Genomic DNA, 25,740 nt, shown 5'->3' with positions numbered 1-25,740 from the left:
GGCGCCTATTATCTCCTATATTGGGGTTAGTTCAAGATCAAATCTAAGAGGGATCAGCTGTGTACTAGGCAGTAGACCAATTAAGTTTCTGACAAAAGACTGCTCCACCCTTTTAAGATCAAGAGACTGGGACTGCATATGCCCCCAAAGTTCAGCCCCGTAGACTGCTGACATTCTTGCTTGGCGGCTATAAATTGTAAGTGCAGGGGAGACTGGCCTAAATGTAGATTCCTTGAAAACTTTAGTTAGTCCCCCTGCTAGCTGGGTAAGCCTAAGCGTTGATCTAGCAATGTGTTTATGCCAATCAAATTTCTCAGTAAGGGTAACGCCCAGATATATGAACGTTTTAACCCTTTCCAGAGGGCTACCACAAAGCACAGGATTAGGGCGGGTACGTTTTGGGGGGTTGAAAATCATATACTTTGTTTTTCCTATGTTGATTTCCAGCCCCCGAAGATGGCAAAACTCTACAAAAGCATCAAGGATATTTTGAATGCCCGATGATGTTCTGGACAACAAAAGTGTGTCGTCCGCGAACATCAAAGCGGGCACTCTACCTGTAACCAATCTAGGGGCATCGATATTGGGTGCACCATTCAGATGTTCAATAAGGCCGTTAATATAAAGGCTAAAAAGGGTAGGGGCCAAGACGCACCCTTGGCGAACTCCTTTCAAGACTGGAAATTGTTCTGTGAGTTCTCCGTTCCTTCCAGACCTAACCTGAGCAAAGTTGTTTTGGTGTAATTTTATAAGAATGGCTAACAGATACGGCGGGAGACCCATTTCCGCAAGGACATTCCAAAGTTTCCCACGCGGGACCAGGTCAAAAGCTGCCCGCAGGTCCACAAATACAAGGTAGAGGCTGCCACCCTCCACCTTAGCTGTTTTCCAGTACAGGACCTGCAAGCGGAATATCTGGTCTAATGTAGAAGTACCAGACCTGAATCCTGCCTGAAGAGTGGATAAAATCCCCTTTTCCTCGATCCACCCAAGGATCCTGTCCAAAATAACCCTCCCCATCAGTTTTTGTGATGTATCAATTAAACTGATGGGTCTATAATTTGAGGGGATTAAAGGACAACCCTTTTTGAGAATCGGCACAATTTCGGCTCCTAGCCAAGTAGGCGGCAAATCGTCACCCAACAAAATCCCGTTAAATAGGGTGACTAAATAAGGAGCCCAAATTTTTGGTTGTGTCCCAAAAAGGTCCCCAGGCAGTTTATCCAGACCGGGAGCTTTTCCTGGGAGTAATTTTCCTAGGGCGATCTCAACCTCACGCAGAGTGATTAATTCATCAGGTACGAGGCATTGGCTGGCAACAGTTAACCGGGCAGATTCTTCAAGTATATTAGGGCTATAGGGTTGCTGGGGTTCAATAACGTTGTTAACCATATCGCCACACTCAGAAGTGCCATAAAGAGCACAGAAGTGGCTTTCCCAAACAGAGGGGGCAATGTTGGGGGCGGGGGCCAAACTGGCCGCTAAGTCCAAAGGCTACTATAGTCCAAAAAAGTTTCGAGTTATTGTTACCAAGTGCAGAGCCCAGATTCTCCCACTTGGCAACTTCCCAATCCCTTTTGGCATCACTAAGCGCCTTCTTATACGCAGAGCGATGTAGCTTAATGGCTTCCCTATTACTAGTTTTTAAGGCTCTAAAAAGAGCCTTCCTGGTGGCTCGACAGGAAGCATTGTACCACTGAGGGGACGAAGTCCGTGGAAGGTTGGCCCTCCTCACGGGACAAAGAATATCCTTAATTGCTGCCACCAGGTTGACATGGGTATCCGACGCCCTGCCTAGGTGTCCAACTTTTCCCATTTCTTCAATATAAGGGATAATGATCTTGTATAAGGCGGCTAACTTTGCATCGGACATCTGAAAGTCTGGCCATTTAACTCTTCGTCTACAATTTGAAATAGTTAGGGGCACGGTGGCAGAGTGTTCAGCCAAAGTTTGGCATTTAAGCCCAAAGCTCCCTATCCTAAGTGAGAGTACCAGGGCGTTGTGGTCGCTGTCGGTTCTTTCAATAACTCTAAATTCAAGCGCCTTATCCCAGTGCCTGGCCTCTAGAAAGATGTAATCAATTATGGAGGACTGGTTATGCCGATTAAATTTCACCTTTCCCGGTCTGTCAGGTTCCACCCTTCCATTGCAGGCTCGAAATGAAGTTGTTAGTACAAATGACTGCAGTTGTAAGACTAGCGGTGTCCAAACCTTGACCCGGGGAACCAGTGGATGGGGAATCGCCCACAATGAATCGATGTCGTCTGAGTCACCCATGGACAAGTCCATCAGTGGCTCAAAGTGACAATTGAAATCACCGCCCACGATTAACACAGTGGATGGGTCCATTGTGTGGGTAAGGGTCAGCAGAGTTTCAATGGCCTCTGAAACAAAACCCCGCCTAAGTGGCCTTGAGTATACATTAAACAATGCGATATTTTGCCCATCTAGTGTAGTCAGCAATACACACTGAACATCCTGCGAGTTAGTACTTATTTGTGATGCAGTTACTCCTAAGTGCGTACCAACCCATATAGACAGACCCCCTACCGGTCTACCCCTCTCACCCTTACTAGCCACGATATCAAATGTAGCAAAACCCTGGGCTTGATTACTTTTCAGTGCCCAAGTTTCTTGTAGCATACAAATATCGTGGAGGGCCATAAAGGAGCCCCATTCGTGAATGGGCAGTTTACTCTTAAGGCCCGCCACGTTCCAAGAAAGGATTTTTACATGGCCAGTCAATAGATCTTGGTTAACTTGATCATGGGGCAAGGAGCCACAGGGATCATTAATCGTAGCAAATCTCTCTTCTGGCGCAGAGGCATACTCATGGGGCAAAACGTATACATCAGATGAGGATGAAACTGTTCCAGAGGGAGTAGATTGTTGCGGGGAGAAGGTCTGCGGTAGGGGAATCAGCTCGGTATCCACAGCCTGGTGCTTCGAAGTGGTAGGCCCACTAATTAAGGATCTCCTCTGTCAATCGCAATCATCAAAGCCTGAGAGGGCATCGAATCTATTTACGACTTCCAGGGGGGTAAATGGTGGCCAAAGATCTATCCTCCTGGAACCGTATCGGTGGCTCCCATAAGGCACAGTGACCCAATCAGATACACTTTCGTGAGCCGCAGGGATAGGTGCATGGATGAAGTGCTGGTTATCAAAGGGTATAGGTAATACAGGAGGGTGTGACTGCATTCGAGCCGGGGCCCTGGAATATGCCCTATGGAAGACTGAGGGTCTTGGATAGAAGTATGTCAATTCGCAAGGCATAATGGACCCGCAGCTTTTGGTCAGAGTATAGTCAAGGATATGTGTAACTGCTCTGGGGTCTCTAAAGTTAATAATAATTAGATCCCCCTCAATATCCTTAGCTCTACGTCCCAACCAGGGGAGTCGCCGGACATGCAGTATCTCCCCATTAACATTAAAGGGAAGGGGCCTGTTTAGGGTAAGCCAATGCATAGTTTTATTTTTGAGCTCAAAAAAGCCTTCCTTTTTGCCCTTTTCCAATGACGGAACTCTCGTAAGCACTACCACGTATGGGACCGCTTCTGGGGGTAGATCAACTTGGTGCCTTGGTTGGTCCACTGCCCTAGCTAAAGAATAAGTATCTCCCCTTGCATTTAGGATGTTTCCTGAGGTAGATTCTAACACTCCCTTTGACGCTTCACCCATATCTTTTTGTACTAGGTGGTGTTGAGCTGTGTTGGGAGATGTAACCATAGATTGGCTATCAGAGATGACCTTATCGTTTTTCCTAGTGTGGATGGAGGGTGTCACTGATGCCGCAGGGGGGAGCAAAACTAAATGTGCATGATCTTTAAGTGCCCCCACGTGTTCAGTGATAGCCGATTCTAGATCCCCCAGGCGTTGCTCGATATTTTTTAATCTTTCCATTATGGGTAGAGCGAATGACCTTAGTAGTTGTTCAATGCTCTCAAGAGGGGCAACGTGCAAACCTTCATTAGTTGGACAATGTGGGGGACAAGTTGAATCAAAGGAGGAAGGTGCCAATGGAATAATGGTGCTTGTGGCCATAAGGGGCACTGTAGATAAAATAGGTGGTGCACTAGACTTTGGCATGGATACAGTGTCTAAAATGTGCCTTGGTCCCTTGCCAAAGTCAGAATGATTAATCTTGTTCCTTAAAGAGTCTCCTAGCCTCTTTCTTCTTTTAGTAGGAGGGGGTCTTTGAACTTTGGACACAGCCACCCTCCCCACCTTCTTTTTGGTAGCCTTAGCCTCGGGTTGAGAGGAGACAGTGATCATATCAATTTCCTTAATAGAAGTATTAAAGGGAAGTGAATTGATGGAAACATACGAATTTTTAAGTTTATCAGGTGAAGAATGGGTGTCTCGGAGCAATATGGGAACATTATCAATGGCTAATGACTCCTGAGTGAGAGTGAGAGGACTTGGCTCGGAAGGAGTAGTAGAAAGCAAAATGTCCGTGGGCAGTCTATTTTTAATGCATTCTATAGAGCGACGTCGCTCAGCCCTCCGTTCAGCTAAAATAGTCTCCTTCCCAATAGCCACAACAGCCCTAGTAAAATAATCATCCAGTGTACCTTTATTGGTACCTCCTACAGTTATGAGTGAATTTGTGGACAAAGTCTCGGCCATAATTAACGAGGCAATAAACTGTATCAAAACTCACAATAGTTGGTAGAGATAATGGATTCCCCCGGTCCGGTCTCCTCGTGCCTCTGAGGGCGTCAGAGGGCCCGCTCTTTGCCCGGTCTTCGCCCCGGGCGCGGACCGCTGGCGCGTTAGAGCGAAATGGATATGCTAGAGGAGGGGGTCCAAGACGGGGGCGGAGCCGGGAAGAGTCTCCAGGTGTGCGAAGTTATTCGATCAGAAAGCACCCTGGTCCTCGCAGTCCCAGCCTCTCAAGCTCCACGGCGGCCCCTTCCACAAGCAGCGCAGCCCACCTCTTGGTCAATGATCAGCAGCAGGGCGAGAACAAACTCCAATGGCAATGTCAGTATCGGCGAGCGGCTCCCGCGAAGCGGGGGCCGCGAGGAGTAATGTAGGCGGTGGGGGCGGGGCCGGGAAGAGTCTCCAGGTGTGCGAAGTTATTCGATCAGAAAGCACCCTGGTCCTCGCAGTCCCGGCCTCTCACGCTCCACGGCGGCCCCTTCCACAAGCAGCGCAGCCCACCTCTTGGTCAATGATCAGCAGCAGGGCGAGAACAAACTCCAATGGCAATGTCAGTATCGGCGAGCGGCACCCCGTATACAAAACAGCAGTGACCCATCAACGTTGTCTGAAAAAAAGAAGTATGTAGACTGGCCTGGTACAAACAAACGGTGGTTGCTGGAGAGCAGGCAGCACAATTTAACATACTGCATCTGCCTGCAGCTTTTAATGCCACTAAATCTGTAATGGTTTTGTTTTAGTTTCCAACTACAATCTAGAACATTTTACATAATGTGCAGCGGGACTCTCAGATAAAATCGAAATATTTTGATAATGGTGGAGGGTAAATCCATACCTATCCTTTGATAATATTATAGTCTATCAATGAACGAAAGACGATGCGTTCAATTATGGAGCAAGAGGTAGGACATGTTGTCTGGAGGGTCCTTAGGAAGTGTGCTATAGGTTTGCTGCCAGTAAGTTGCACATGCGCACACATGTAAAAAGATGAATTTGATAAGCGTACACAATATTAAAACAATTATGGTGAAATGAGGGTCATTGCCCCCCATACTTTTGTTCAAGTGAACTATTTGTTTATATCTATCAAAGGAAGAACGCCTCAAAGACCAGTCACCGATTTTTCAAATATGACGGCTAGAAAGAATACAACAGTGCTCTTTTACTTTTCTTCAAACCATTTTACGAATTTACTATCATTAAATATTTGACTGTGGTCTTTGAAGGGGATAGATGTAGAGAAAAGGGGACGTATCCACTTACGTAGCATATGGCTGCAAGTTCTTGTCGTGCACAGCTGTCTTCCGATTGCCCCTGTGACTTTGATGGGCTTATTCCATTGTCATAAACTGTAAACTTGGTTCCCATGAGATTGGACCTAAAATGAGCAAACAAAGAAACAGGTCAAAGAAGTGAAGGTGTTACCTTGGGCATGTTTAACACTTACATAGAGGTGTGACAAGCTTTAGCTACATCAGATATTCATAGGATCATTCACTAATGGAGCCATTTCCTCCAGCTTTTCCTTCAAGAATCCTTCATTTTGATTAACCAAGTAATGTGCAAAGGTATGGCTGAAAAAAACACTTGGGGTCCTATTTCAACAGATGTGTGCTTACCAATACATACACCAGCGTCTTCATTGGCTAATATTCACTCATCACACATAGATGACATAAAAAAATATGTGCAAATGTACAACAGAACCATTGCACTTTGAAGCCGCATGCACACGTACCACTCTGTTAATCACTCCTACAAGGTCTGAAAGCACTATTCAGTATCTCATAAACCAGTATGAAACAAAGGCACTATTGAGTGGGAGAAATATAATGGACAAAGCAACTTGGCCCAGAAGTAACATGAATCAGCTCTCAAGATTGTGTGATTATAAGATATTCATCATGGACAGCGTTGGTGGAATTATTGAGGATTTCAGAGAATGAGGTAGAGGAGGACCCAACAGGGGAAACCCTTGCAGGTGAAAGCTGAACCCCTCACTGTAGACACCAAGGGATGACGAACAGATAAGCAGATACACGACGGTAGTAACTCCTCAGACTGATAAGATATACGTGCTGGACCTATAATGACAGCTTACAGAACAAATGGATGCGCATTCCCACGTTAGGAAGATGAGAGATTGCCTACCTACGACATGCCTGGCGGGAGGTGGTGTGGGGGGAACAGCTGGGGACAGTTTATAATGTTGGGCATTGATTATCAAATGCCTTGGTTATGCAAGAGAGCTGGATGACTTGATTATGATGTAGCTTGCAGTGCCTTTATTAATTGATAGAGGGGGAGGGGGACCCGAGTTACTGGCACGCTGCACCATTTTGCGTTAAGACAAGTATTGTAGAGTATTAGAGAGTACGATCGCATATCTGTAACTTGCAATATTGTCGTAATTTGTTAAAGATTGACACGAATGTATGCTTAAAAGCCTAATAATAAAGTCCGTTTACATTTTTTTATAAGATCTTCATTATACACACACACACACACACATATATATATATATACACACATATATATATATACACATACATACACACATATATGTGTTCACACACACACACACACATTTATACAACTGTGCCTCCAGAATTCACCATAAAAGCACTATACGTTTGCACTCCAGGATGGGATGATGCTTTTACTTTGTAGTAAACATGTGTCCTGAAAGTGATTTACGTATTGATAAAGGACAAAGTTCTTCAATCAATCAAACAACCTTTATTTCACTATGAAAAGCTCTGCAAAACAGATTAACAGGTGGTGTGGGGTCACATCCCTAAATAAGTACATCGAAGTAGGCACAGTCCCACGGGGGCTAAGGATTTTAATTATTCCAACGTACGAGGATCCACATCCTAAATATTAGAGGAATGGTTACAACTAATGGCACCTACATGTAAGGGCATTATGTGCTTGCTTTCCAAATATGCCCATCTGGAACTGGACAATATTTGTTAGGACATTAAATAGATGAAGGAGTTCGCTCTTTATGCAGGCGACGATCTGATGTTCCTTGCAAACCCTCACATCTCAGGACCCCGCAGTCTCAAAATCCTGACCTTACTTGGTGAGGCCTCCGGCCTTCCAGGGAAGGACCTTCAGGCCCTTATTCATCCCGATCGGAGGTGATGCAAGTACTCATCAGTGGCAATCCAATATCCCAGTACAAAGTCTCTCCTTTATATTCCTGGGATTTCGTATCTCTCAGCTTCCGAGGCACCTCAATCTGACCCAACTGGTGTCCCTAATGAAGAGGGATATCCAGAAGTGGTTGCAGCTTCCTCTACATGCGATGGGCTGTGTCGCCCTCTTCAAAATGATTCTCCTGCAATTTTTATACATATTTCAGCATTTTTCCCTCCCGGGTGGTCGTGCCAGAATGGCGTTTTGTAATGCGCGACAGCCTCTTTATGCATAGCTGCCAAGGTTTCAGATTGCTATGTGTGACGTTTTCAGTGTAATTATGAGTGACATTTCAACGACTTTGAGTGACACTTTTTTCAAGCAAAATCAAGCAATAAAGACGAGGGAAGCATTTAAATATTATAAATTACAACCATTTGAGCAACGAGAAACTTTAAGGAGATCTTAAGAGTGCTGCAAAGCACAAAAAATGGAAGGGCACATACCTAGAACCGTTGTACTGTGAAACATTTGTAACCATGAGGGCTGCCTAGACCTCTGAGGCTGTAACCTACTCCAGCCTCCACGTTAATTACACAACCCAGGAGGTGACGATTGAAGCATAGGTGCTAGCAGTGACACTTACTGTACTCTGGCAGCGGTCTGGGTCGGGCTCGCGGGTCGTCACATACGCAGAGGCTGACTCAGTGAAGATGTATATATAGAAACATTTAGCTGTGGCATGCCCAGTCCATGAATGAGAATGGAAGCTCATGTTTTAGCCTTATTTTAGCAATAGTGACAAGTAGTAACATGAATTACAGAATCCTTGAGTGCAATAGTAACAGGCGCAGTACAGATGTAATGCATAGGTACTAGTAACATGCAGGACAACAGAAGCAGGTCAGCTATGGCTTCATATTAAAAAAGAGCTCCGTGTTTTAAAGCTCCAGTGGCAGTAATGTACATGATAAAAGGATCAGTCCGTGCGTGACTGCAGCAGTTCAGGTATATCAGTGAGTGATAGCAGAATCATTACTGAGTAAAACTGCAGCAACGAGACCCAACGTTTACAATTGAATTGCCTCTCGGGTGCCTTTGCCCCACGAGTCACTATTGTGGAATGTGCTTGTATAATAAGTACTCTTTCAACTATATGATTCAATCGCTTACCACAGCCGTGCGTATTTTTCATACTTTCACTTATTGTTAGTAATGTTTAGTGTAAGTAGTATTGTCTAGGACCAAATGTTTTCTTTACCGATCGATACCCAGGTCCTTTGACTGTACTAGGTCACCCCATTTATTATAATGGCGTATAATTAAGGACACTGCTTCACCTTCAACATTAGAAAGAATCATTTCAGAGACTACTGGAAAATTACCTAATAACTTCATTCCTTAATCTAGGGCAGGACGTGCCCCATGTTCATTCTGTGCATGTTTGAGAACTTTCAGAAGAAAGCTCATCGAGGGGGTGACATAACAAAGTGTATACACTGTAGCAAACACCGTCCCCCAGGTGTCGCAGTCGGACAATGGGGCAGACCAGACCACTAAGCAAACACATAGTAAGGATCCTATGCTTTTCCAGAAGACCCATACGAGGAAAAACATCATCAAGTTGATACATTTTTTGAGCAATACAAAACTGAAAGTCTTCACGGTTAAGGGGGCGTTTGCCCATAACAGAGTTGAGAATAACAGGGATTATAACAAGCCCTCCAACATGAAGAGCCTGCACAGGACGTGCAGCCCCAGGTGGAACTGCCAGAATGGCACGGCAACAAACTGAATCAAGCGTTATATAGATGGACTACTTGAGCTTACAACAAATGCACATCCGTCACAGTAGTGGTGGGATAATGTGGATATGGAGTAATAACGGCCAAGACAGGCCATGTGGCCACGTCAATACTCAAGGGGCCCATTCGAACAGAAGCACGAGGATGGGGAGGGGCACCATTATACTAAATTTGGTGCTCCCAGGCCGTTAGAGGAAGCTCAATAACCACAGAAGGGTGATAAGTTGCAGGGACATTGGCCACGGAATAAGAATGAAAACTATTATCGTTCTCATCAACAGCGGGGAACGTAACCCAGGAGTAAAAAACCTTGAAGCGGTATGCAGGGTCTGCTACGACTACAAAAATAACAGGAGACGCCCACATTGGAGACCCCATGCTGTAATAAGTGTTGAGTAACCACTGCGTGGCAATGAGCCGGATTCGCAACCGGTTGAGCCATATGGAAAATAAAGGGACGCAAACGGTAGAACAAAAGAGGGCAAAACCTTTTGAAGTTCAACCTTCAGCAAGAGGAAGTACCTTCAAACTGAGAAGGCTAAACCCCCAGACCACAGACATCTCTGGGTAACGGTGCAAGGGTATTGTAGACAGGCACAAGCGCTACTAAGGGGCCCTGCAAAAATGTGTCAGACCAAATGTTGGTGGCGCCATGTTGCAGGGATTCTGCGAAATCACAGAACTAGGCTTGGGACCATAGAACCTTACTAGGCAGGGACTGAGTTATCCTTCCACCTTAGTACCCATGAGCCCAGGACCGACTAACTATTGTGTCTCACTCAGGGCCGGACTGGCCAGGGTGGGGGCCAATTTTGGGCCCCTGGGGGCCGTTTTTGCTTCCAGGACATTTTTCCAGCATAGCTGCAAAATCGGCCCCTGTAACAAAATCGGCCGAAACCAGCCCTGACAAGCAGCTCGCCCGCCCCCAGGGGGGCTGGCCGAGCTCTTTGCCAGGGCCGGTTTTGGTTCCCAGTCCGGCCCTTGTCTCACCTACCCTCCTACTCACTCACAGAAACAAGTGATTAGACACCCCCAGTCCAAAACACTCTTGACCCTCTCAGGAATCGCGGTAACGGAACTCACCCTTTCGCTCACACACTCTTACTTGTCCAAAATAAGAGCTGACGAAGACACAAGAAAAGTTTAAAATATTTATTTCAACTATCATTCCCTAGTATGCAGTATACGTGCCACAATAAGTAAGAAGATGCCTAGTACAAATACGGTCAGCATAGTAAGTAATCCATCAATCATAAAAGGAGCTGTCATGGTATTAGACAGGGTAAACTAACCCCCTCTTCTTCTACAGAAGCAAGGTGATTATTTATCAGAAGATTTCAGGGAGTTTGCAGCGGACCCCTTATCTTAGCATGCACAGATGTAAGTTCTACATCCCAGGTGTAGTTGTGATCTCTTCTGTGTAAAATCGCTCTCAAAGTGTGTCTTTACATGTTTATGCATACCTTTAAGACAAAAAGTATGTGTTCCCAAACAGTTGCATTCAGGTGTTTTGTCTAGGTGTTACAGCCTGACCAAAACAGAATAACAAGAGGCACTGTTTGACCTGGTCTACGGTGTTTAGTCTAAATCCCAGGAAAGAACAGAATGCAAAAACAAGTACAGCGTGGTACAAAGCAAAGTCTGTTTGTATAGTAACGTGTGTAAAGCAGAGAACAGCCTGCAAAGTGCTCATGCTAACATAGGGAAAACGATAATTGGCCTGCACGGGACATATGACAAATCCAGAGTAATAAGAAAATAAATCTTTATTCTTCTAATAATCCAAAATAATTCTCAAAGGAAAAATCTATATCCAGGAAACAGCCAACACGTGTTTCACTCCCTTCCGGTGTGCAGGCCTGGGGCCTTTCTCAAGGCTAAAAATATGCAATACTTTTGTAAAATTAAATACAATTTGAAACCACATTTGGTATGGTCATTGGCATAGAGGTCAAAGAAAAGGAACTGGAAAATCTAAGGTAAAAACCATGTGAACCCAACCCAAGAAAGCAATTAAGATCAAACAAGGGATTTCATTATCAATTTGTCAGTAGGTAAGTGAACACCCACCGTACAACACCGAATTACCAATAGTCATGAGCAGGACATCACAAACCAAAATCCAAGTAAACGGACATTGAATAAAGTTATTATGTACACAATTAATTTAATCAGAGCAATAGGTCCATGTCGTCCATTAGAAATCATCTCGGAACACAAATTAACTGGCACATGCATCAAGCAAAAATCCAGTCGGTAAAATACCGAATCGCTAAATTCACCCGTTAGCGAGCGTCAAAAACCGATTCCCAATGCATCAACCCAAATTGTGAGCAAATAAAGAATCGCTAAATAAATACCGGAAAAATAACAAATCGCAATTAACTAATCCGCTACAATACCGAATCGCAAAATACCGAAGTCGCACTTACCGAAACCACAAATAGCTCCCGGCAAGTGCCAATGGCTAATAACCAATCGCTACCCAATGCAACACCAGTCGCAAATACCGAAAATGCCAAAAATCGCTATTTAGCATGAGCAAAATAAGGGGAACCAGAACCTGGAGGTAAAGTTAAAAAAAAAAAATATTTGAAAGACATAAAAAAAATTACACATGTGCAACTGATTGTGCTAATCAGCAAACCCTTAAATGTGGCCCAGGAGACTCTGTTGGCTAGCACAAAATGGCAGCCCTCTACGTGCTTGCAAGGAGGATGCGAATCAATGCCGCAGGGCAGCGCAGGAGAAGGGTCCAGGAGAGAGTATTCAGACTGCGCATCACCTTGCTCGGACAGAATGAGGACGAGGTGTACGAGAAGTATCGACTGAATCGTGCCATGATCATGCGCCTCATTGCAGACCTGGAACCACTACTGCAGCACCAGACACATCGGACCAATGCAATCCCTGCGCACGTCCAGGTCCTATGCAGCCTGCACCTACTGGCCTCAGGAAGTTTCCAGGGGGTAATCGACGTAGCCGGAGGCGTTTCGCAAAGCGCACTCTCACGCTTCTTCCAGAAATTCATAGATGCCATGCTGACAATGATACACACCCACATCAGCTTCCCCACAACCCCACAGCAGTTGGACCGCAACAAACAGGCATTCTACCAGGTGGCACAATTTCCCCATGTAATTGGATGTATCGACTGTACGCATATCCCCATCTGTCCACCCTCAGCAAAAGAGTACATATTCCGTAACCGCAAGTCATACCACTCAATCAACGTGCAGGTTGTGTGCGATGCCAAGCACATCACAGACCTAGTGGCACAATTTCCGGGGAGCACACACGACTCCTACATATTCCGACACAGTGGCATCCACAGGCGTCTACTCAACGGGGAATTTGGAGAGGGACTCCTGCTTGGTACGTACACATACCTCTTCCACACATGAGCACCACACATGTCTGAACATCACCATTGCTAAGTCTTCGCTTCTATCTTCTAGGTGACAGTGCATACGCCCTGCGGGAATATATACTCACCGCCTACATCAATCCAGCAACACCACAGGAGCAACGATACATCGCCGCCCACATAAGCACAAGGAATGTCATAGAGAGGACCTTTGGGATTCTGAAGAGTCGCTTTAGAATCCTACATAAGACTGGCGGCGCCTTGCAATACAAACCTGATACCTGCTTCACGATTGTAGCTGTATGTGCTATGCTGCACAACATTGCGACCAGAAGGGGGATACCCAGAGAGGTGGACAGGAATGACGACCACCGGGATGACCAACCACCCGCCCAACACCGACAGGCACACGTCCCTAACACAGCAGAGGGCCATAGGAGGCGGACATACATCATGCAACATCATTTCTGAAGCAGGTAAGAATGAAACATTACAATTTCATTGGTGGTGCAACTGTTTAATGCACAGGAGCACTGAGGTATGTGCGACCAAACAAGCTATGAAATGAATGCTCCCCAGGAAAACTGTAACAACAAATGCCCGTTTTAGTCACGGCTGTGCAGCGTTAGGAAGGGGAGGACCATGGTTGCCTCACCACGGTCAAGTATGACTGTCATTCAGTCTAGTGGCGCTTGCCACGTACGCCAAGCCTCATCTCAGGTGTCTCCGACGCCTCACCACGGCCTGTCCCCGTGGAGCACCACGAACTGCGGCGCCTGATGCTGGCCTCTGCCACAGACACACTGCTCACACTCGAGGCAGCCTCACTGCCGCCTTCCCCTCCCAAAGTGCCAGCACTGAATGTGCCGCTCTGCAGGTGTTCTCCTGCAGCGGTGACCTGTCCTAGAGCCTTGGCAACATCCCCGCAAAAGTGTCCAAGGTCCACCTGCAGTGACACCGAGCGGCGTGCCAACACTGCGGTGCTGTTGCTCATCCTTGTGATGGCCTTGGTAGAGGCCGCGGACCTCACCAAGGTCTGACGGTGCCTCCTCCTCTCGCTCTCATGGCCTTCCCCCATGGCACGGGTGAGCTCATGGATGTCCTCCCTCAGGTACCCATTGCCCTCTGCCACCACAGTGGTCATGTCCCTCACTGCCGGAGTCATGGCACGCATTTCCATCGCAAGGCGCGCTATGTTGGAACTGATTGTCGCCATGTGTCTTCCCTGCAGGCGCTGGACACGCAGCATCCTTTCCTCTATGCCAGCATTTGGGGAGATAGCAACGTCGCCTAAGGAGAGTGAACTGCGCAGAGACCTGCGGCGCTGTGGGAGTCTGCCACGTGCAGGTGGTGCAGCAGGCGGTGTGATGCTGTGCAGACTTTGACCCGATGGTGTAGCGGGTGTTTCCATCACCTGCATGGGCCGAACTTGGGACCTGCGTCTCCGCTCTTTAGTCGAAGTTGTAGCAGGAGCAGGTGTTGCTGGTGGTGGTGGTGTTGCAGGTGGAGGTGGTGAGTGCGTATCCTGCGCTGTATCCATGTCGGAATCGGCTGGAGTCTCGGAAATTATCAGCCGGCCGCTGTCGTCCGAATCCCCAGGAGATGCATCTGTGTGTGAAACAGTGCATGGTTAGTGGGATAGTTACACCTACGTAGTATTGTAAACATACATGTCCCTCTGTGATCCACTAAATAAACAGTCTATATCCAGCTTCTACTGATGTGGTGATTTGTAATTATATTTTTTCCTGTGCATGCACACCGGGCTGACTTGACTAAAACTCCCATGATGCACTAGTGTTAAGAGTAAAGTTGTGTGGGCCAAAGCTGCATGCACACTCTGATCCTGCTGGGGGCATGGGAAATGGATTTACGCTATGCTGGGTATGGGCACAGGCATGCATCTTACCTTGGGCACTTGTGGCTGCGCTGGAGGTATCCATCTGGGTTACTCCCACGACGGCCTCAGGCTCGATCGTCCCTTCCACCAGCTCCTCCAGGGCAGTGTTAGCTTGCACTGTAGAAGGTCCGCCTCCCGTTCTGGATGCCTCCCGGAGCCTCTCCGCAATCCTCTCCTTTGCTCGCTTCCTCAGGTCATACGATCGTTTTTTGAGGTCATCAATGCTGCGGGGCGTCACTCCAACTGCATTTACCCTCTCCCGGATGCGCAGCCATATGCGCCGCTTCTCAGCCTCTGGCACCTTTAGGGACAGCTTCCCAAACAGCCGATCGTGTTTGCTGCTCACACCCTCTATCAGGTGCTCCAGCTCCCGTTCGGAAAACTTGCGTTTCCGCTTGCGTGCAGCTTCTGCGCTGGATGGTGCTTCCTTATCCATCCTGGTTGTTTTGGAGGGTAGATCAGTTAGTGTGGCTTCAATGTGCTCAGCTAGTCTCCAGTCCCAGCTCCTGTTTGCTCCTCTGGCGAGGCAATGAGGGTGGGGCTGCAGTATTTCCTGGTTGGTGATGTCAAACTCGTTCCCGGAGCGACCCGGTCTGTTCCGTAATCGCTAATAGCGATTTCGCTAATAGCGAAATCGCAATTTGCTCTTGGGTGTTTGCATTCCTCGCAATTGGATATTCGGTAAAATATAGCGATTTTTAAGGAATCGCTATTTTTTACCGAATCTGTTGATGCATTCACAAAAGCGATTCCTTAATACCGATTCCTTATTTCTCGCTATTAAGGAATCGCTTTTGCTTTTGTTGATGCATGTGCACCTAAGTGTTTAACTGTCAAGGGAAGATCAATGTGATTATGGAAAAGACAAACATAAGTACAGAATGTATAAAATTGTACATACAAGTCCTGAATGGTGTCAAGAGTCCCAAAAAATTCATAAAGGGCACCGCGCCGTCAGAAGCGGATAAAGAGGAAACAAAGCAGAAAAGAAACAAACAATTGCCAATGTTGAATCAGATAGCAAGATCATATGGATTGTCCCACCATCCATAGGCGAATGAATGTGAGGATTGATTAGGTCGAAACCATAGATGTGAATACATGAGTTAGTCTGAAAATGAGTACCATTTAGAACATAAATTATAAAGTCATTATTACTGAAAGTGCCCTAAACGTTCAATTCTAACAGGGCCCCTAACAGGTGGAATCGCACCCCTTACTCAGGGTCAGCTGTCCTAAGCCAATGACCACAGTTCCCAGACCTAAATTGGAGAGCTTTACTTAAGTATGCCAACTGTGGTAAGTAACAAGTAACTTAATAGTGATCCTGTGCCTATAATCATGCACCAAGAGCAGAAGTTATATCAATGTAGGAAGTCATCGGTTCTTACCGTAGGTAAATAGGTTCAACTAATGTATAAAATAGTTGGGTTGGTATGTGCCAACATCCACTGCAAGCCAAAATTGGTGAGAACTATTAGTCTATATGCAAAGCGACGCCATCAGTATGAGTAGGTTTCCCCCGTTGTTAACAGGAAACCACTTACTAGGACAGTGTGGTCACTGTTCCACCTGGCCAACGGAAATCTTCAGCGGTCCGCATAAATTCATAAATCTGGCACAGAAGAGAAACGGCTCAATAAAGTAAAAGGGGCACTAAATGTGCGCGCTCGCAGTGGTTTCAGAAGGCATTTGCCTCTAGGTCGGTGAAAGTGTAGTCACTAGCAGTTCAGCGGGGCTTATCAAAACAAATTATTCACGGCATTCAACCATGAAACGCTGCGGGTGCCTTCCCATTAAAATAGTCATCAAAGCTACCTGCAGTTGCAACAGGCAAGGTCCGTGGCCAGGGTGTTGCCATATTGGAGTGGGGGAGTAAGAGTGGCTTGAAGCAAAAGAAGCTCATGGCTTACAAAGGCACTGACAATACCAAAGGGGAACCTTTACTTTAACAACGAAGGTAGTGCCAAGTCTGGTACCGATCATTCAAAAGGCGAGCTTAAAATAGAAAGGTGTTACAGGGTACCCTGTATTCCGCTTAATTCCCAGATGGGCGCCATAATGGGAGTCCATGGGTGATAATATATTGATATTTATACTGAAGTAAAATAAGGATAGAAGTTGGCCTGAGTGAGTGCAGAGGAAAGGTGGAGAATATTCTAGGTCAAAATTCATATTAAGCCACCTAGGTTGTACTAAGGATGATATCCATGGGTATCTCGGCCATATTGTGGTTCAAGATATCGGAACCTGCCTGCAACATTTTGTGAATCTCATGTTACCAGAAGAGTAAAGGCTGGTAGAGTCATGCAAGAGGACATCTCATATCCTAAAGGAAATATTACAGTGATTGAAGGTCCAAAGTGAAGTCTGAGTCAGCGGTATTAAAGTCAAGAACCAGATCAGGGGAAGAGTCTCATAAAAATCAGGAGGGATCGGTTCGACATGGCGGGATGAGCAAATTATATGCTACTTGTAAGGAGGCCATGGGGAAGTAAAATAAAAACTGGATCACAGAAAGGTCTCATAGGGATAAACTGAAATCAGCTTGACAGAGTGTAAAACCCTGTACCTTGCTGATGTAGGGGAACCGGTTCTATTGCATGCTTTTGCAAGAGAGTGAGAACCTCCTGCTTTAGAAGCGTGAGATGTTCTGTGGACATTGGACGTTGTCTGGGGGGCATGTGGGGGGGGGGGGGTGAGGTAAGAAGTGCGTTCCAGGCAGTAACCATACTGGATAATTTGTCTCACCCACCTGTTTGTGGTGATGGAATTCCAGACAGGTAGGAACTGTGATAGTCTTCCCCCGACCGGAGTGGAGTGGTCTGGGGGGAGTGGAGGGAAGTCACTGTTTTGGGGTGGGGGAGTTGTGGGTTTTAGAACCACATCCTCTCCCTCTGTTATTACTTCTGTAAGTCCCTCTAAAATATCCTTTGTTAGGGGAAGTTTGAGTGGGGCTTTTGTAAGTGGAAGAGGTATTTTCTGTGCCAATGGTTTTGGAGGCGCCCCTATAAGAGGAGCGACGAAAGGAACCTCTACTAGTTGTTGCCTGTAGAGTCCCCATAGACTTGGCTGTTTCTGTGTCCTTTTTAGGTCTCGGCTGGCGTTGGAGCGCGCATACGCTCCTCGCCTCGAGACTCGTAGTAAACAAGTTAAGGGGACTCAATCATGCCCCTCCTTTCCATTGGGTAGGGTCAGCGTTTATTGTAAACGCTGGCTTCCCATTGGAAAGGAGGGTTTTTAGTTGCCTCCCTTTGGCTTTTTCCTAGACGGGCTCGTCAGATTCACGGCTGTTGTGAAGACTTTTCGTATCTGCTTGTTTATTTAACAAGCAGATAAGAAAAGTATTCACAACAGCTGTGAAGCAGGCACGGAGGCAAGGAGCTCAGAGGGCGCATGGGGAACACAAGGCAATGGCGAGCGCTTCTTATTAGAGGGGGCGAATTGTATTAAATGTAGTCACCTCTAGATGTCCACAATCGCTGCTAACAGCAATTTGCATTTGGTGCAAGAGGTTAGCACGTTGATGGCAGGCAGAAGCCACATACCATTACCCGTGGAATATGCTCCTCACACACAAAGGATTCCACACACTGTAGGACAGTGCTGGGGGTTGAGCTCATGCCACACTGATCTGTCTCCTACAGATCCCAGGTTAATAATCCTAGCACAACAGACTTTACCTTGCATCCTTGTGAGTTTAACCACTGGGACAGATAATCACACCTACTACATAAATGCCAAGAGACAATTCTGTTTGTAGTGCAAGGATTATAAAAGGTAAATGTAATATTGTATTTCAAAATTCATCAGCCTCTGCTTGGTTCACGGCTCTGCGTTTCGTCGACGCTTGAGCAGCTCTTGGCTTCCCCGCCCACCCTGCAGCTGATTTTGCTATATCGGCCCTTTCATCTCGCCATGATGTCCCCGTTCCCTATTTGCCTGCTGTGTTGTTCTAGAGCTGGGCAGAGCACCAAGTTGTACCAACCTGAAGACGATAGTCACATACAGCTCGCTTTTTTCAAACAATCCTTTTCCTCCCCTCAAGCCCTACCACCCACCCCCCCAAAACAAATCCCTAAAGTGTTAGCATTCCAGTCTCCGTTGTGGTTAAAGATGATGACTGCCCAATATTTCCAACCAAGCCCGTTCTTTGATGTGGGCCTTCGCAGCTTGTTTGCACTCGGGAGTGGGCAGTTCAGCAAGTAACGGAGCGCGGGGACCTCAGTCGGGCCTAGACTCTCTACTACTCTCTACTACTCTCTACTACTCTCTACTCCTCTCCCTCTACTCCTCTCCCTCTACTCCTTACTCTCTCTCTACTACTCTACTCCTCTCTACTCCTCACTCTCTACCCTCTCTACTCCTCACTCTCTACCCTCTCTACTCCTCACTCTCTACCCTCTCTACTCTCTACCCTCTCTACTCTCTACCCTCTCTACTCTCTACCCTCTCTACTCTCTACCCCTCACTCTCTACCCCTCACTCTCTACCCCTCACTCTCTACCCCTCACTCTCTACCCCTCACTCTCTACCCCTCACTCTCTACCCCTCACTCTCTACCCCTCACTCTCTACCCCTCACTCTCTACCCCTCACTCTCTACTCCTCACTCTCTACTCTCTACTCTCCACTCCTCACTCTCTCCTACTCTCTACTCCTCACTCTCTCCTACTCTCTACTCCTCACTCTCTCCTACTCTCTACTCCTCACTCTCTCCTACTCTCTACTCCTCACTCTCTCCTACTCTCTACTCCTCACTCTCTACTCCTCTCTACTCCTCACTCTCTACTCCTCTCTACTCCTCACTCTCTACTCCTCTCTACTCCTCACTCTCTACTCCTCTCTACTCCTCACTCTCTACTCTCTACTCTCTATCTACTCCTCACTCTCTAATACGCTCTACTACTCTCCACTACCTCTCTCCTACTCTCTACTCCTCACTCTCTACTCCTCACTCTCTACTCCTCACTCTCTACTCCTCACTCTCTACTCCTCACTCTCTACTCCTCACTCTCTACTCCTCACTCTCTACTCCTCACTCTCTACTCCTCACTCTCTACTCCTCACTCTCTACTCCTACTCCTCTCTACTCCTACTCCTCTCTACTCCTACTCCTCTCTACTCTTCTCTACTCTTCTCTACTCTTCTCTACTCTTCTCTACTCTTCTCTACTCCTCACTCTCTACTCCTCACTCTCTACTCCTCACTCTCTACTACTCTACCACTCTCTACTCCTCTCTACTCCTCACTCTCTACCCTCTCTACTCCTCACTCTCTACCCTCTCTACTCCTCACTCTCTACCCTCTCTACTCCTCACTCTCTACCCTCTCTACTCCTCACTCTCTACCCTCTCTACTCCTCACTCTCTACCCCTCACTCTCTACTCCTCACTCTCTACTCCTCACTCTCTACTCCTCACTCTCTACTCCTCACTCTCTACTCCTCACTCTCTACTCCTCACTCTCTACTCCTCACTCTCTACTCCTCACTCTCTACTCTCCACTACTCACTCTCTACTACTCACTCTACAACTCTCTACAACTCTCTACTCCTCTCTACTCCTCACTCTCTACTCCTCACTCTCTACTCCTCTCTACTCCTCACTCTCTACTCCTCTCTACTCCTCTCTACTCCTCTCTCTACTCCTCACTCTCTACTACTCTCTAATATGCTCTACTCACTCTCTACTACTCTCCACTACCTCACTCCTCACTCTCTACTCCTCTCTCTACTCCTCACTCTCTACTCCTCACTCTCTACTCCTCTCTACTCCTACTCCTCTCTACTCCTACTCCTCTCTACTCTTCTCTACTCTTCTCTACTCTTCTCTACTCCTCACTCTCTACTCCTCACTCTCTACTCCTCTACTCTCTACTCCTCTACTCTCTACTCCTCACTACTCCTCTCTACTCACTATCTACTACTCGCTCTACAACTCTACTACTCTCTACTACTCTACGCACTCTCTACTACTCACTCTCTACTACTCGCTCTACTACTCAGTGCAGTTCAGCAAGTAACGGAGCGCTGGGACCTCAGACGGGCCTAGACTCTCTATTACTCTCTCTCTACTACTCTCTCTCTACCATTCTCTACTACTCTACTATTCTCTCTCTACTACTCTCTACTCACTCTCCACTACTCACTCTCTCCTACTCTCTACTACTCACTCTCTACTCACTACTTCTCTCTACTACTCTCCACTACTCACTCTCTACTACTCATTCTCCACTACTCTTGCCCAGTACTACTCACTCACTACTACTCACTACTCTACTACTTCTTTCTACAACTCTCTACTACTCACTCACTACTACTCTCTACTCCTCTCCTACTACTCACTCTACTACTCACTATACTCACTCTCTACTACTCACTCTCTACTATCTACTACTCACTCCACTCTCTACTGCACTCTACTCTCCACTACTCATTCTACTACTCTACTCACTCTCTACTACTCTCTACTACTCACTCACTCTATACTACTCACTCTCTACTACTCTCTACTACTCACTCTACTACTCTCTACTACTCACTGTCTACTACTCACTATCTACTACACTCCTCACTCTCTACTCCTCACTCTCTACTCCTCACTCTCTACTCCTCACTCTCTCTCTCTACTCCTCACTATTACTCTCTACTACTCACTCTACTACTCTACGAGCTCTCTACTACTCAGTGCAGTTCAGCAAGTAACGGAGCGCGGGGACCTCAGACGGGCCTAGACTCTCTATTACTCTCTACTACTCTCTCTCTACTATTCTCTACTACTCCCTCTCGACTACTCTCTACTACTCTCTCCACACCCTCTACTCACTCTCTACTCACTACTTCTCTACTACTCTCCACTACTCATGCTCTGTACTACTCACTCTCTACTACTCACTACTACACACTCACTACTCTACGACTTACTTTCTACAACTCTCTACTATTCACTCTCTACTAACTCTTCTACTCACTACTCCTACTCTCTACTCACTACTACTCTCTACTACTTGCTCTACTACTCACTCTCTACTACTTGCTCTACTACTCACTCTCTACTACTCACTCTACTACTCTACCACTCACTCTACTACTCTACCACTCTCTACTACACTCTACTACTCTACTACTCACTCTCTACTACTCACTCTTTACTACTCTCTACTACTCACTCTATTCACTCTCTACTACTCGCTCTACTACACTCTACTACTCACTCCACTCTCTACTACTCGCTCTACTACTCGCTCTACTACTCACTCCACTCTCTACTACTCTCTACTACTCACTCCACTCTCTACTACTCACTCCACTCTCTACTCCACTCTCTACTACTCACTCCCTACTACTCTCTACTACTCGCTCTACTACTATCTACTACTAACTCCACTCTCTACTACTCACTCTTCTACTACTCTACTCACTCTACTACTCACTCTCTACTACTCACTCACTCTCTACTACTCTCTACCACTCTCTACTACTCACTCTCTCCTACTCTCTACTCACTACTACTCTACTACTCACTCTCTAATCTCTACTCACTCTCTACTACTCATTCTCTACTACTCGCTACTACTCATTCTCTACTGCTCGCTCTCTACACTATCTCCTCTCTCTACTGCTCTCTACTACCCTCTCTACTACTCACTCTCTACTACACACTCTACTACTCAATCTACTACTTTACTACTCACTCTCTACTACTCACTCTACTACTCGCTACTACTCACTCTCTACTACTCACTCTCTACTACTCTCTACTACTCACTCCACTACTCTCTACTACTCACTCCACTACTCTCCTACTCACTCCACTCCTCTCTACTACTCTCTACTACACTCTCTACTACTCTCTACTACACTCTCTACTACTCTCTACTACACTCTCTACTCTCTCTCTACTACTATCTACTACTCACTCTCTACTACTCACTCCACTCTACTACACTCTCTCTCTACTACTCACTCTCTCTACTACTCGCTCTACTACTCGCTCTACTACTCACTCTACTACTCACTCTACTACTCACACTCTACTATTCACTCTCTACTATTCTCTACTACTCACTACTCACTCTCTACTACTCACTCTCTACTACCCACTCTCTCTCTACTACCCACTCACTCTCTTCTACTCACTCTACTATTCTCTACTACTCACTCGCTACTACTCACTCTCTACTACTCACTCTCTACTACTCACTCTACTCTCTACTGCTCTCTCTCTACTACTCTCTCTACTACTCTACTCACTCTGTACTACTCTACTCTGTACTACTCTACTCTGTACTACTCTACTCTGTACTACTCTACTCTACTACTCTCTACTACTCACGCTCCTATTCTCTACTACACTCTACCACACTCTCTACTACTCACTCTCTACTCACTCACTCTCTACTACTCGCTCTACTACTCACTCTACTACTCACACTCTACTACTCTAATACTCTCTACTACTCACTCTCTACTACTCGCTCTACAACTCTACTACTCACTCTCTACTACTCTACTCATTCTACTACTCACTCTCTACTACTCGCTCTCTACTACTCGCTCTCTACTACTCACACTCTACTACTCACACTCTACTACTCACACTCTACTACTCACACTCTACTACTCGAATACTCTCGAATACTCTCTACTACTCACTCTCTACTACTCTACTCATTCTACTACTCACTCTCTACTACTCGCTCTCTACTACTCGCTCCACTCTCTACTACTCTCTACTACTCGCTCCACTCTCTACTACTCTCTACTACACTCTCTACTACTCACACTCCTATTCTCTACTACTCTCTCTTCTACACTCTCTACTACTCACGCTCTACACCTCTCCCTCTACACCTCTCTCTACTACTATCTACCTCTACACCTCTCTCTACCCGCACACATGCACATATATATATATATATATATATATATACACAGATGCATTTATATATATGTATGTGTATATATATATATATATATATATTCACTGAAAAAACCATAGGTTTCACACATGTTATAGTTAGCGGAAATTTTACTGATAAAAAACCAGTGAAATTGCCCTGTTATAGTTAGTGCTGGCAACTATAACTCACGCGACCGCAATCCTCTGCTGATGCTAATACTGTATTTAGACACTTATTTGCCCATGTCTTCTTCCATACATTTTTAGCTATACATATATTACAAATATTTTTTTTTCATAAAGACACATATGTCATCAGCAGAAGATTGCGGTCGCGTGAGTTATAGTTGCCAGCACTAACTATAACGGGGCAATTTCACTGGTTTTTTATCAGTAAAATTTCCGCTAACTATAACATGTGTGAAACCTATGGTTTTTTCAGTGAATTTGCAAGGTTTTTTAAATGCTAATTCCTAACTATAACGTGTGTGAAACCTATGGTTTTTTCAGTGAATTTGTACGGTTTTTTAAATGCTAAGTTACTTTACGCCATTCGAGGCGTGCGCGCCCACTTAACGCAGTTCGTTCCGTGCACGGTTTTTATCAACTTTAATAAGCCCTGTACATTTGGTGGCCTTCGGCCACCAAAAGCACAGGGGGTGGGGTCAATGTGGATAGTGTTTTTTTTATTTCGATTTTATAATTTCATGTTGCCAAAATTTAGTTTTTTTTACTTATTAATAAGCCCTGTACATTAGGTGGCCTACGGCCACCAAAAGCACAGGGGGTGGGGTAAGTGTGGATAGTGTTTTTTTTTTTTTTTTTTTTACCGTACGCTTACGGTAAGCGTACGGTAAGCGTACTCGGCGAAATTGCCGAAAAAAAAATAAAACCGTTTTTGCTCTTGGGGGGATGTTTGGGGACTCCCTCAACATGACTATGTGGGAGGGAGTTGTCAAAACAGCCCCGTAACATGTTTTTGGCCATCTTGTTTGATAAACAACACTCAGTGCGAGAGACAAAATGGCGGCCGCCGCTTCCTGGTTTCGGCCGATTCGAATGTTTACTAAGATCTAAGAGCCAATCAGAATCGCGCTCGCGCACGCCACCGTACGCTTACGGTAAGCGTACCGTAAGCGTACCGTAAGCGGGCTCAGATATATATATTGATTTAAAGGCTATTTTCTCAGAATCTACTGAACAGATTTACACCAAACCTACAAAAGGCACTTCCTTGACCTAGGGACTACCTCTCTGCCAAATTTCTAGTAATTCTGTTCAGCCGTTCGGGCTGTAGCTCGTTCTAAAGGTCCTATGGAAAAATGCATGGGAAAAACGCGTTTTGGGACCCCCCTTTTATCTCAGCCCCCGCTTGACGAATCCCCCCGAGACTTTCAGGGTAGGAGCGGAGCGTAGCGCCCCACCTATTTTGAGAAATTCGCGAGGATTCATCGACCGGCGCCAAAGTTATTCAAAATAGAATGTTGAGGTTTTCCTATGGAAAAGGGGTCCTAACTATAACTACCTACTGGCGACCGCCAGTAGGTAATACATACATAAACATATATATATACATTTGCATATCTATATAAATACAAATATAAATGCATGCATACATATACACATACATATGCATGTTATGTACATGAAAGTTTGAAAAACACTAATAAAACCAAAGCTAAAAAGCCACCTAATTACAAACAGGCTTTAACTTAAACGAGGGCGAGACCTATTGCATTTTCAATGATTGTTCATATTTTCTAAAGATGTGTCCACAGTAGGTCCAAACAATTGTTCCTGATCCAAAGGTTGATTAAGGATGGAAGACTGCACCTCTTGCTTAAAACCAGACAAACATAACCAGGCATGTATGCGTAGTAACACACTTGATTAGAACTGTGTGAGAAATTCTGTATTCTCTGCATCCAGGGCAGATTTAAGGAGGTATTTGTGATT

At 45.8% G+C, this 25,740-nt stretch overlaps 1 protein-coding gene across 3 annotated transcripts in view; it reads right to left on the bottom strand.

Moving 5' to 3' along the window:
- Positions 1 to 25,740, bottom strand: part of TULP3 (TUB like protein 3) — a 498,377-nt gene that overhangs the window by 42,048 nt on the left and 430,589 nt on the right. For all 3 annotated transcript variants that reach the window (XM_085652317.1, XM_085652315.1, XM_085652316.1), the window contains one exon: positions 5,930 to 6,044. In XM_085652317.1, the coding sequence (XP_085508443.1) occupies positions 5,930 to 6,044 (115 nt within the window). The remainder of the gene's footprint in view (positions 1 to 5,929; positions 6,045 to 25,740) is intronic.

The sequence above is a fragment of the Triturus cristatus genome, chromosome 4_1 (genome assembly GCF_964204655.1).
Source record: "Triturus cristatus chromosome 4_1, aTriCri1.1, whole genome shotgun sequence".
NCBI classification, from domain to species: Eukaryota; Metazoa; Chordata; class Amphibia; order Caudata; family Salamandridae; genus Triturus; species Triturus cristatus.
The sequence above is the reverse complement of the archived record's forward strand: the minus strand, read 5'-3'. Positions and strand labels throughout refer to the sequence as shown.